This window comes from Rhineura floridana, chromosome 3 (genome assembly GCF_030035675.1).
Source record: "Rhineura floridana isolate rRhiFlo1 chromosome 3, rRhiFlo1.hap2, whole genome shotgun sequence".
Classification (NCBI taxonomy): Eukaryota; Metazoa; Chordata; class Lepidosauria; order Squamata; family Rhineuridae; genus Rhineura; species Rhineura floridana.
The window spans coordinates 152,496,207-152,510,311 of NC_084482.1; the positions used below are offsets into that span (position 1 = coordinate 152,496,207).

General features: G+C 42.0%; 1 protein-coding gene across 2 annotated transcripts in view; it reads right to left on the reverse strand.

The window, feature by feature from the left end:
• Positions 1–12,957: 12,957 nt before the first annotated feature.
• The window catches only part of PODXL2 (podocalyxin like 2), an 81,309-nt gene continuing 80,161 nt past the window's right edge, over positions 12,958–14,105 (reverse strand). For both annotated transcript variants that reach the window (XM_061618373.1, XM_061618374.1), the window contains one exon: positions 12,958–14,033. In XM_061618373.1, the coding sequence (XP_061474357.1) occupies positions 13,824–14,033 (210 nt within the window). In that variant the 3' untranslated portion in view covers positions 12,958–13,823. The remainder of the gene's footprint in view (positions 14,034–14,105) is intronic.

A 14,105-nucleotide genomic window follows, 5' to 3' on the forward strand; every position in this document is an offset into this window, starting at 1 on the left:
TTTCAGATAGTGTGACGACTCATGTGAGTCATATAAATGATTTGTTGATGTACTTGCCATTTTAACAGTTTGCCTCAGTTACGCAAATTCTCTTCCCAAGAAAGATAGTTAAGGCACAGGGATCTGCCTTACTTCTTCTGCTGTGGAAACTGATGCAAATAATTCATTCAGCTTCTCTGCAGTCTCCTTATCCTTTAGCATACCTTTGACCCTTGCCCAAAGGTCCAAGTACCACTTTAGTTAGTCTCTTGCTACTAATGCATTTAAATAATTTGTTATAGGTCTTTGTTCTTAGTAATATGCTTCTCAAAAAATTTTTGCATCCCTTATCTTTTGCTTACATTTCTTTCCCCAAAGTTTGTGTTCCTTTTTGTTCTCATTTAAATAAGACTGCCATTTCCTGAAAGACGCCTTCTTGCTTGCAGTACCTTCTTTGACTCTGCTCATTAATCACACTGGCATCCTCTTGGCCCTGGTGGTACCTTTCTTGATCTGCAATATACATTCTAGCTGACTTTTTGGTATTCTATTTAGCCTTCAGAATTCTTCCACATCCCTCACAGTGCTTTTGCCTGGTTGGAATGTGTCCTTATACTCTGATAATGCCTTTTGCTTGTCTGGAGTGAAGAGAGGGGAGTGTGAGGATGCGTAGAAACTGACTGACTGTACAAAGGTAAAATTTACATTTGTTGATCTGCTCATTTTTGCCTGTAGCCCCACCCACCACTGGCATGTGGCTTTCAGAAGGTTGCCCAAGAAGGGAATGTGGCTCTTAGGGCTGAAAAAGTTTCCCTACCCCTACTATATTTTATCCAGATATAGCTTTTCCATTCTGCCAGGTTTTCATTATGCCTGCTCTCTCTCTCCTCTAAGGCCAAGCATTCTCCTCTAAGGCCAAGCTTCTAGCATTAGAATAAAAATGCCTACACAAATGTCTGTCTTGAAGTGCCTTTGACACATGCATTTTACCTGATAGTGCTTTGGCCTCCATGAATTGCTGTCGTGTGCCCGTCCACTTTCAGTGCCTAGTTCTGCCCTCTGTCATTTGTATTATCAGAAACATCTCCCACCTTATCCCTGGGGGATGATTTGTTCCGTACCAGATGCTCTTCAGCTCCTATTGGCTATCCTCCCACAACCGATTTGAAAGCAGCAACAGTCCAGTTCCATCCTGGTTCAAGTGCAACCTTTAATCCACAACTTTCCCCCATACCTAACAAATCCAAACGCCTCCTGACAGCACTGTCTGATCCGTGCATTGAGACAACATAGCTGTGCCTGACTAGATGGCCCTGCACATGGAACTGGTAGCATTTCAGAGAAAACTACACTGAAGGTCCTGGCTTTTTCAACCCTCTACCTAGCAACCTAATATCACTTCGTCATTGATGTCAACATGCACCATGACCACTGACTGCTCCCCAGTAGTTGGTCGGACTGCACTGCTTACCCACCTTCTCAAAGCCAGGGTCTCTGCTAGTTACCAAGAGGGAGATGGATGAGGCAGCAAGATCAGCATGGTGAGGGTGCAACATCAGATTAGCTCTGCCTATCTATTAAGATATCTAGATGAGGTATGACTTCTGCAGCCTTCATGCCAACAATGGAAGCTGGTCTATTAGGGTAGGTGGGGCACTGCCAGGCTGCCCTCATCCAGTCCCCAAGTAGTCCAGGGACTACCTGTCAGCTTCCTCTTCCTTAGTCTCAATGTTGCTCTTGTAGAAGTCAGCAAAGTTGCTTTCTCAACCTAATCTACCTCTCATCATTAAAATATCTCTACATTACTGGGAGGAAGGGCAGGATATAAATTGATAAATAAATGCCAGATCCTAAAGGTCTCCTGTTCCTTGATTATTTCCATTCTATGTACAATTAATATTACCAGGTTCCAACCCTCACTGTAACACTCATACATACACATGCATTGTACATGCACAGATACTGCACACACAGAGCATAGCAATCTGTTCAAACTGAGGTTCAGCATGTTTAAGAAGATGGGAAATGTACACAAGAGAATTCTGAGTTTTGACCAGAAACTTTATTTCAAAAAGTGCTACTGGTGACTAAGGAACATCTGCTAGCAAGTGAAATGACAAATGATAAAACCATCACATTTTGCAGTGTATAAAACTTCTGTTGAGAAAAGAATTCTGCACATAGGTATATTAAGGAAACTTTCAAAATGAAGATCAACTTTTGTCAGTCTGCTTAGAAAAATAAGACTCAGGGATGAGAAGAGAGGAAGCAAATGTACAGTGTTTCCCAAATGCTTCAAATTTAACAGCGCAGTTCTATGCATCTTTACTCAGAAGTAAGTTTCACTAAGTTCAATTAATTTTACTATTTAGTGGGTTTGGGGTTGTAGTCTTAGTCTATCATGAGATCATCTCAATCAGATTAATTTGAGCTACAAATTTCCCCCCAAGCACTTACATCCATTCTTCTCCAAAACTCTGCTAGCAATCTATCAATCCCACCCCTATCCAGTTGATTCTCAATCCTCCATTTGGGAATCACTGCAGTACTTGGAGATCCATTCCATCCCATTCATAGCCTTAATGCAATACAGCAGGCTAAGAATCAGGATAGTAACGTTAACAGTATCAGATGCTTTATCTTCACAACCATGTAACAAAAGAACTAGGAGTAGATTCCTTCACATTTATTAGTTTTTGGTTGTGGGAGGAGGAGATTTGGCTTTGTTATTTTTTGGAGACAGGAGAAGTATGCTTTATTTTAATCCGAGATTCATGAGAATATCCAAGGCAGACCATGCTGAGAGACATCTGTGTAGCAATCTGCACTCTATGCCCTGCAGGAACAATCAAGAGAGACCTGCACTAGATGCTAAATTAAGTAGCCTACAGATGTTTTCTAAAGCAATGATTTTCAAAGCTTGAGGCAGTCACAGTACAGTCATACCTATTGTTGCCAAGATCTCTTTCCCATATCTCCCTTACATATCTCTCTCCCTGAATGAGCCAGCATGTCATAACCAACCATCAGGTAAGAGCAGCAGCTCATGAAGTGTATGCCTCTCTTTTTGTGAATATATGGCTATGTTCAGGCACAAAGCCAATCATGGTTTGGCATTATGTCTGAACCTTCAGCAGTTCAAAAGCATGGTTTGGGAAGGGCTACCAAATCAATATATCATACAAGCATGGGAAGCCATTTGCAAAAGTTAGTGCTAACTATGTCTGAACTGACAAATTACTTAAGGACATTGGCTCTTTGGAGACAGGAACGAACTTAAGAACTTCAGAAGCTGAATGCAGAGTAGATGGATAACAAAGCAGACAAGCAGCTCTAAAACTGATTTACCTGTTGTACATTTGGAAACTGAAACCAGGGTGTGGGTTCTAACTTATGGTCAACATAAATGATGGTGTAGCATAATATCTGGACTAAGACTATGCAGTCCCTTCATTTATTAATAGCTCTAGATTGTACCTACATCCAGGGGAATTTTTCATCTCCTCTGTAACAAAACATATGTCTCTTCTTTGTCCAAATGTGCAGGTTTTGAGGAGGGCTTATTGGCTACCCGGTGACCCAAGCAACAGTCCTTAAAATGGAGGACTTCCAGAGTTATTTTATGACCCCTGACGAGGATGATCAGGGGACTGGAAACAAAACCTTATGAGGAGAGACTGAAAGAACTGGGCATGTTTAGCCTTAAAAGAAGACTGAGGGGAGATATGATAGTATTTCTCAAGTACTTGAAAGGCTGTCACACAGAGGAGGGCCAGGGTCTCTTCTCAGTCATCCCAGAGTGTGGGACATGGAAAAATGGGCTCAACTTTCAGAAAGACAGACTTCGACAATGGAATCAACTACCAAGGGAGGTAGTGGGCTCTCCCACATTGGAGGCATTCAAGAGGCAGCTGGACAGACACCTGTTGGGTATGCTTTAAGTTGGATTCCTGCATCAAGCAGGGGGTTGGACTCAGTAGCTTTATAGACCCCTTCCAGCGCTATGTTTATATGACAGCATACAATTTAATTTTCTAGTGTGGCAATGCTAAATCAGAGGTTGACTACAGCAAGTTTTGTGAGATTATTCTGATTAATAGTTTTAGCTTGCATACTTTCTAACCAACAAAAGAAGCTGCTCTAGTAAAACATATTTCTAATAATAATTCAGGATTGTTCCCTTTCCTCAATTTTTATAGAACCTGTGGTGCAGCCAAAAGTTACTGTTAACTTACTGTTAAGGCCTCTATGCTAATTTTTTAATCATGTGGTTAAACATTCAAGGCCTATCATCGCTGTTCCCACAAGTTTAATTGTAGATGTCCTTGAGAAGTGTTCTGCAGGCTTCCTTTCATCTACTTCCAAGTAGATTTGGCCTGTAGTTCCATTTCTAAAAGCAACTTATATAATCATAATGCTGGAGAGGGGCATTGTAGGCCATCTAGTCGATGCTCCTGCTCAAAGCAAGAATTCTAGACCTTGAGCATCACCAATAGATGGCTGAATTTGTTTCCTTCATAGTATTTATCACTGAAAGCCCCTTACCAATATACATTTACTGTATACAATTTGCCAGGAACAACTGCTCAGCAATGCCATCTACTGAGAATAACTCCTAAAAACACAACATATTTTCCTTATAGACTCTTTACAGTCCTTTATTTTTGATCCATTTTTTCTCTGCAAGTGCCTTTAACAGATGCTAAACATAACAGAAATTTAAATGGTAATCAGTTTTCTGTAGGTAGTGAAATCATGGTACTTGTGTGTTTGCAGGTGGTGCAATTAACCCCCCCCCCTGAAACTGTTTTCTCAACCGCCACCAGAGGTCAATATGGCTCAACATATGTAACAGAGGTAACCACAAACATCTCATTGAAGAGAGGAAATAGTGGGTAGAAACACACAGTTCTGCAGGTTCCAATGCATCTCCACCTCTCTCTTCTGAAAATGAGGGCACATGATGGTAGTGAAACCCCACCCATTTTTACTGTAAAACCTAGTGGGAGCAGTCTGAGTGTTGTTTTTAATTCAACTTCACAGAGATTCTGAACTGATCAGCAGATCAACCTGTTCCCCCTCCAAGTATGGCTTTGATCTGGTGACTAATATGTTTAGTCAGTATCTTCCTTAGATTCAGTTCTAAATCTTATGGGTCACATTAAAAGTACAGACAATTTTTGAATATTATGCAAATATAATCGAGTCCTCTAGAAACGTTTTTCAGTTTTCATTAATAACCAAAGCCACAGGAAACAACATGGATTTGATCATATCCAGTGTCCCCTGTCTAATCAATACATGATGTTATAATGGTAAAAGTATTTATAATCAAAATGTTGTCTTTTTGTTTTCAAAAGCTGGCTTTTGAAGGAATCTGTATTGGTTCCTGCAGACCCTTCTAATTTCCTTTCATTTGCCTGCTTCCATAGATGAAAGATGAAAATGAATACAACAGTTCTGCCAGTTAAGAAATCAGGAAATGGGGACTATTGTGTAATGAAACAACTTCCTTGCAGTTAAAAACTTATATTATGATCAAATGCAAATGTCATCACTAAAGAATTATTAGGAAACACCACCAATATAATGGCTTTTACATGCAAATTGTGTGTGTAATATGTGCCTTCAAGTCAATTACGACTTATGGCAACCTTATGAATCAACGACCTCCAATAGCATCTGTTGTAAACCACCCTGTTCAGATCTTGTAAGTTCAGGTCTGTGGCATCCTTTATGAAATCAATCCATCTTTTGTTTGGTCTTCCTCTTTTTCTACTCCCTTCTGTTTTTCCCAGCATTATGGTCTTTTCTAGTGAATCATGTATTCTCATTATGTGTCCAAAGTATGATAACCTCAGTTTTATTATTTTAGTGATAGTTCCGGTTTAATTTGTTCTAACACCCAATTATTCGTCTTTTTCGCAGTCCATGGTATCCGCAAAACTCTCCAACACATTTCAAATGAGTTGATTCTTCTCTTATCCATTTTTTCTCTGTCCAACTTTCACATCTGTACATAGAAATCAGGAACACCATGGTCTGAATGATCCTGACTTTGATGTTCAGTGATGCATCTTTACATTTGAGGATTTTTTCTAGTTCTCTCATAGCTGCCCTCCCCAGTCCTAGCCTTCTGATTTCTTGGCTATTGTCTCCCTTTTGGTTAACGACTGTGCCAAGGTATTGATAATCCTTGACAAGTTCAATGTCCTCATTATCAACTTTAGAGTTATGTAAATCGTCTGTTGTCATTACTTTCGTCTTCTTGACGTTCAGCTGTAGTCCTGCTTTTGTACTTTCCTCTTTAAATTTCATCAGCATTCGTTTCAGATCATTTACTAGTGTCCGCTAGTAGTATGGTATCATCTGCATATCTTAAATTATTGATTTTTCTCCCTCCAGTTTTCACATCACCTTCATCTTGAGCCAAACCCACTTTCCGTATTGTATGTTCTGCATATAGATTAAACAAATAGGGTGATAAAATACACCCGTCTCACACCCTTCCTAATGGGGAACCAATCGGTTTCTCCATATTCTGTCCTTACAAGTAGCCTCTTGTCCAGAGTATAGGTTGCACAGAGTATAGGTCACAATACATTATCATAATGGAAGTATCGGGGTGGCAGTTCAGATCATTTTTCATATTAGAAAGGCCCAGCAAAGTGATGATGGAAAAATAAAAATTTAGTTGAGGTTGTATAATGATAGTCCAAGAAATAACAGAATAACGTGTCAGAACTTAATTACCAAGTCCACAAGAGACTTGGGGAGGGCAAGGAAGCAGCAGTTAGTTATGTGTTAGTAGTTGGAGATACAGGGCTGTATGCACAAGGCAGTCATAGAGCAGACCCAGTAAAATCAGTGGACTTAATCATCACTAAAGTTCTTTGATTTCAGTGGATCTTCTACTCTGAGAATGACTTTAGTGTATACCAACCATAGAAGTGTAGTTTATTTCCACTTCCTCTGTTTTATTCAAGAGCCATATTTGATAATATCTTCAGTGTATCTAATCCTCATAACTATTTGGCATCTGTACTGAAGCCTATCCTGATCCCCTCCCATCTATAAAGACACATGAGGGGGGGGGAAACCCACAAATTGAGCATAGGCAAAGCAGTACAAAGGAGAAATGGTGATACAAAAATGCTAGCATTATATCTTTTGGGGGTATTTTTTCAAGCCTGCAATATCCACTCCCAGCCTAGACCCTCATGCATAAGATTCTTTGTGGGCCATTGCTCTATTTGGAATCCAAACAAGAGCTAGTGTTTTGTTTTTACTGTAAAGGACTGCAGATTGTACCTGTATGTACAAGGTATGTCCATGCAAAATAATTTTACCCCTTCCCTTAATCGCACATTCTATCTCCATGGTTAGTGCAGTATTGTGCCATTTTCAGTCATTCATATTCTGCTCCAAAGGTTAAAGGCAGCTGGCTGCACAGTAGAACATAAAGCAGGCATTCTATGTAACAACTTGGTCGGGGACCAACGAATAACAAAATAGAATAGTAGAGCAAGTTCAGAGAGATAGTGTGATAGAAATGGAATGTGTATGTGTGGTATTTTTTTTAAAAAAATCCAAGCAAGTAAACAACTACTGCAAAGACGATTATGACTAATTGCTCTCATAAACCCCAAGAAAGACAGGACAAAATGGAAGGAGCCTCTAATGAAGGGGGAAAGATGTCCTGGAATAAAACAAACAAAAAGGGAAGGTTGTGAAAGATCTTTAAAATCCTGAATGAGCTCTGTGCAGGTACAGAGACCATGAAAAAGAATATCCAGTTTACCTGGCACATATTTCCTCTACAGAGGAAAATGCCATCCTGAAATTTACATAAGTTGACTATCCCAATTGGAATTTGGCTAAGGAACTCCACGAGCTAGAGGGAGCCCCAGCTGACGAAGCGTCAAGGCCCCAGCTGACAAAGCGTCAAGGCGAGTTAAGCAGCAGAGCGAGTTCGGCAGCAGGGCGAGGAGGCCAGGGCCCCCCACTCTGTCCGTCTGTTCCCTGACCTCAACTAAACCGCAGTCTCCAACCCATTGACGTAATAAACCTTAAACAAAACTATGCAGGTAAGAAGCCAGCAGGGGTGTGGGGGCTTTCCAGTGTTTTGCACTGCCTGCAGCATGTACGACTATCTGCCTGTTGGACAGAAGTCGTGGGTATGCTCTCGGTGCAATGAGCTCCTGGCTCTCCGGGAATGACTTCATTTCCTTGAGGCCAAGGTGGCGGACCTGGAAAAGCTGAGAGAGGCAGAGAGGTGTGTGGAGGAGGCCTTCAGGGACGTTATAGCTGTGTCCCACTCCAACGATGATAGCTCTCCTGCTATCATGGACAACGATGGTCTCGGGGAAGGAGAGCATCCAGCTGAGGAAGAGGGAAACGATCCCTTAGAAGGGACCCATTCCTTGGGGGATGAGCAGCTATCCTCTCGTGCCAAGGATATATCTCCAGGGGGTGGAGGGATCCTTGTAGTGGGTGATTCGATCATTAGGAACATAGACAGTGGGGTATGTGATGGGCGTGTAGACCGCAAGGTGTTTTGCCTGCCTGGTGCGAAGGTTGCGGATATCGCCCGTCGTTTAGATAGTTTGGTAGACAGTCCTGGGAAGGAGTCAGTGGTCATGGTGCACGTTGGCACCAACGGCATGGGGAAATGCAGCCGTGAGGTCCTGGAAGCAAAATTTAGGTTGCTAGGTAGGATGCTGAAAGCCAGGACCTCCAAGGTGGCTTTCTCTGAAATGCTACCGGTTCCACGCGCAAGACCAGCCAGACAGGCCCAGCTTCGCAGTCTCAATGCGTGGATGAGACGATGGTGTCGGGTGGAAGGGTTTGGATTTGTTAGGCACTGGGGAACATTTTGGGACAAGCCGGGCCTGTACAAAAGGGACGGGCTCCACTTGAACCAGAATGGAACCAGACTGCTGGCACTTAAAATTAAAAAGGTGGCAGAGCAGCTTTTAAACTGACTGAGGGGGGAAACCCGACAGGAGCTGAGAAAGGTCCGGTTCGGAATAAACCTCCCCCCTGGGATAAAAACCAAAGAAATGATGAAATTTTAAAAGGGGTAGGCCTAGAAGTAGGCATTGTGAGAGCAGGGGCACAGGATATAAATTCAGAAGAGCAAAATTACCACAGGCCTAACCACAAGTGCCAAAGACACTTGAAGAGAGACACTGCTTACAAGTGCCTGTACGCTAATGCTAGGAGCCTGCGAACCAAGATGGGAGAACTGGAGTGCTTGGTTTTAGAGGAGAGCATTGATATAGTGAGCATAACGGAGACCTGGTGGAATGGAGAAAACCAGTGGGATACGGTTATCCCTGGATATAAACTATATCGGAAGGACAGGGAAGGACGTATTGGTGGCGGAGTCGCTCTATACGTGAAAGAAGGCATTGAATCCAGCAAGCTCGAAACCCCAAAAGAGGCAGACTCCTCCACAGAATCGTTGTGGGTGGTGATACCATGCCCCAGGAGGGACTTAATACTGGGAACGATCTATCGTCCCCCTGATCAAAATGCTCAGGGAGACCTTGAGATGAGATATGAAATTGAGGAAGCATCCAAACTAGGAAATGTGGTAGTAATGGGTGACTTCAACTACCCGGACATAGACTGGCTGCATATGTGTTCCAGTCATGACAAAGAAGCAAAGTTTCTAGATATTCTAAATGACTATTCCCTAGACCAGTTGGTCATGGAACCAACCAGAGGGACGGCAACCCTGGACTTAATCCTCAGTGGGGACCGGGACCTGGTGCAAGATGTAAGTGTTGTTGAACCGATTGGGAGCAGTGACCACAGTGCTATTAAATTAAACATACATGTAACTGGCCAATTGCCAAGAAAATCCAACACGGTCACATTTGACTTCAAAAGAGGAAACTTCACAAAAATGAGGGGATTGGTAAAAAGAAAGCTGAAAAACAAAGTCCAGAGGGTCACATCACTCGAAAATGCTTGGAAGTTGTTTGAAAACACTATATTAGAAGCTCAACTGGAGTGCATACCGCAGATCAGAAAAGGTACCGCCAGGGCCAAGAAGATGCCAGCATGGTTAACAAGCAAAGTCAAGGAAGCTCTTAGAGGCAAAAAGTCTTCCTTCAGAAAATGGAAGTCTTGTCCGAATGAAGAAAATAAAAAAGAACACAAACTCTGGCAAAAGAAATGCAAGAAGACAATAAGGGATGCTAAAAAAGATTTTGAGGAGCACATTGCTAAGAACATAAAAACCAACAACAAAAAATTCTATAAATACATTCAAAGCAGGAGACCATCTAGGGAGACAATTGGACCCTTGGATGATAAGGGAGTCAAAGGTGTACTAAAGAACGATAAGGAGATTGCAGAGAAGCTAAATGAATTCTTTGCATCTGTCTTCACAGTGGAAGATATAGGGCAGATCCCTGAACCTGAACTAACATTTGCAGGAAGGGATTCTGAGGAACTGAGACAAATAGTGGTAACGAGAGAGGAAGTTCTAAGCTTAATGGACAATATAAAAACTGACAAATCACCGGGCCCGGATGGCATCCACCCGAGAGTTCTCAAAGAACTCAAATGTGAAATTGCTGATCTGCTAACTAAAATGTGTAACTTGTCCCTTGGGTCCTCCTCCGTGCCTGAGGACTGGAAAGTGGCAAATGTAACGCCAATATTCAAAAAGGGATCCAGAGGGGATCCCGGAAATTACAGGCCAGTTAGCTTAACTTCTGTCCCTGGAAAACTGGTAGAAAGTATGATTAAAGCTAGATTAACTAAGCACATAGAAGAACAAGCCTTGCTGAAGCAGAGCCAGCATGGCTTCTGCAAGGGAAAGTCCTGTCTCAGTAACCTATTAGAATTCTTTGAGAGTGTCAACAAGCATATAGATAGAGGTGATCCAGTGGACATAGTGTACTTAGACTTTCAAAAAGCGTTTGACAAGGTACCTCACCAAAGGCTTCTGAGGAAGCTTAGCAGTCATGGAATAAGAGGAGAGGTCCTCTTGTGGATAAGAAATTGGTTAAGAAGCAGAAAGCAGAGAGTAGGAATAAACGGACAGTTCTCCCAATGGAGGGCTGTAGAAAGTGGAGTCCCTCAAGGATCGGTATTGGGACCTGTACTTTTCAACTTGTTCATTAATGACCTAGAATTAGGAGTGAGCAGTGAAGTGGCCAAGTTTGCTGATGACACTAAATTGTTCAGGGTTGTTAAAACAAAAAGGGATTCTGAAGAGCTCCAAAAAGACCTCTCCAAACTGAGTGAATGGGCAGAAAAATGGCAAATGCAATTCAATATAAACAAGTGTAAAATTATGCATATTGGAGCAAAAAATCTGAATTTCACATATACGCTCATGGGGTCTGAACTGGCGGTGACCGACCAGGAGAGAGACCTCGGGGTTGTAGTGGACAGCACGATGAAAATGTCGACCCAGTGTGCGGCAGCTGTGAAAAAGGCAAATTCCATGCTAGCGATAATTAGGAAAGGTATTGAAAATAAAACAGCCGATATCATAATGCCATTGTATAAATCTATGGTGCAGCCGCATTTGGAATACTGTGTACAGTTCTGGTCGCCTCATCTCAAAAAGGATATTATAGAGTTGGAAAAGGTTCAGAAGAGGGCAACCAGAATGATCAAGGGGATGGAGTGACTCCCTTACGAGGAAAGGTTGCAGCATTTGGGGCTTTTTAGTTTAGAGAAAAGGCGGGTCAGAGGAGACATGATAGAAGTGTATAAAATTATGCATGGCATTGAGAAAGTGGATAGAGAAAAGTTCTTCTCCCTCTCTCATAATACTAGAACTCGTGGACATTCAAAGAAGCTGAATGTTGGAAGATTCAGGACAGACAAAAGGAAGTACTTCTTTACTCAGCGCATAGTTAAACTATGAAATTTGCTCCCACAAGATGCAGTAATGGCCACCAGCTTGGACGGCTTTAAAAGAAGATTAGACAAATTCATGGAGGACAGGGCTATCAATGGCTACTAGCCATGAAGGCTGTGCTCTGCCACCCTAGTCAGAGGCAGCATGCTTCTGAAAACCAGTTGCCGGAAGCCTCAGGAGGGGAGAGTGTTCTTGCACTCGGGTCCTGCTTGCGGGCTTCCCCCAGGCACCTGGTTGGCCACTGTGAGAACAAGATGCTGGACTAGATGGGCCACTGGCCTGATCCAGCAGGCTCTTCTTATGTTCTTATGTTCTTAACTGTTAGTAATGTAACCTAACATATGTGCAATTTTAAAAACAGATCTTTATAATACTGTCTAGATGTGATATTTATGGAGTATGTATATATGAAATTAAACTGTGCTGACAAGATTGCTTTATGTCTTAAGGAGATCAGATTTCAGTGCTCAAAGTGAGCTACGGATTAGATGCCAACGGATTTCAATTACAAGTTCATTGTCAAACTCCATTAAATATATATAGATCTTTGTGTGTGATGGTTCTCTTACTGGCAAGATAGGCAATCATAAAGCAAGTGTTTTGTCTTGTGTTTTTTCTTCTGAAGCAAGACAGGCCATGAGATATGTGTAACATTCTGGAGAAAATGAAGCAAAAATATCTCAGCCATCAGCATTGAAAACAGAAGGCTGAGTAAGGTTCTGCATATGCACGTGCTTCTTAAGAAGAGCCTCCAGAAAAGCCTGGGGCATTCAGGTTTGCCCAAGGCATGCCAAAAAAGCATTCATATGAGAGCTCAAGTCTAGTTCTGATCCCAAAGGTATTAACAAGCTAACCGCATTTGTTTAAATTGATCTGTTTCTGACATACAGCAGGGTGGATTAAATCAACATTTACCGGTACTGTACAGAAGAAGGCTTAAAGTTTTCAGTCTGTTTCATTCAGGATCAATCAAACAAGACTAGAGCAGGAATCAGTCTACTTGTTATAGTAAGTACATTAACTGAAGTAAGAGACTTCCCTGCTAATTTCCTCTGCCCCCCCAATTCTCCCCCCCCCAATCTCTCCAATTGCCATTCCATGAATCATGGGGAAGTGATAGTAGGAATTAGTTCTGTATTTGAAAAATTGTTTTCTGAATTCAGATCAATTTAGATCAACCAGGCTAGATCAGTTCAAGACAAGTCAAATTCTGCAGTTGCCACTAAGACTTCTGGATCCACAAAAGGAGCCGTTACTGCAAAAGTTCACACAGTAAGGTAAGGGGTAATGCAATATCTAGCTAGAACATAGAGTTAGGGCACTAGAACATATGGTACGTGTTCAGAATACATTTGTTCCACCTAAACATAACCTTACAGAGAAGTTTTAAAAAGATGCATCAGTCCCCAGTTATATTAATGTTACCACAGGGCAACTTGAGCAGAAAATCCTTCTAGCCATTCACTAGAAGGAAAATTTCTCATGCTGGGCAACACAGTGAGTGTAGAATTGCAAGACTGTCTTAATATACCTTATCCCAAACCAAAAAATATGCAGTGTTTCCGCACTGCTCATTGCTACTGCACCTTTTGAGATAGATTGTGAACCCGCATCTTCCTCTGCGAAACTCTGTGATGAATCTTTCAACAAACACCACTTTAGGGCAATGGTAAGCCTTGATACAATTCATTTTCCAAACCTGACCATCTTCTACCAAAGAACTAGAACAAGTGCATTTAAAAGTGATTAAAGCATTGGCGCTACTGACAGCAACACACAAACACCCCCACCCCCCCAACCACTTTGTTCAGGGTGGCTTCAGGACTGTGATGGTGCCTCAGGACCATGATGAGCAGATCCATTCCAAACCTGAAAAAGACGTTCCTGAGGAACCACCCTCACCAAATGGCCCTTAAGTCAAGCAAGAGTATAGTCAGATACATGGCCTCCACATTTAAAGGTGTGTATCTTCCTCAAACACATCTCCCTCTTCGCCTGCCCGTTTGTTAATGAGGACGTCCCAGCTCTCAGGTCCATTAACAGCTCCCCTGCCATTCACACTTGGCTTCTTTTCTTGCATTTCTGATTGACTATCGCTGGCTACATCCAGGGTGGGATTGTCATGACAGCCATTCTCAACAAAATGTAGCTCCTCACCATGTGACTGGAAAAGAAAAGGGACAAACAGAAAGCAAGCGAAAACATTTTTTTTTAATCTGACGTTTAGGAAGGAAGA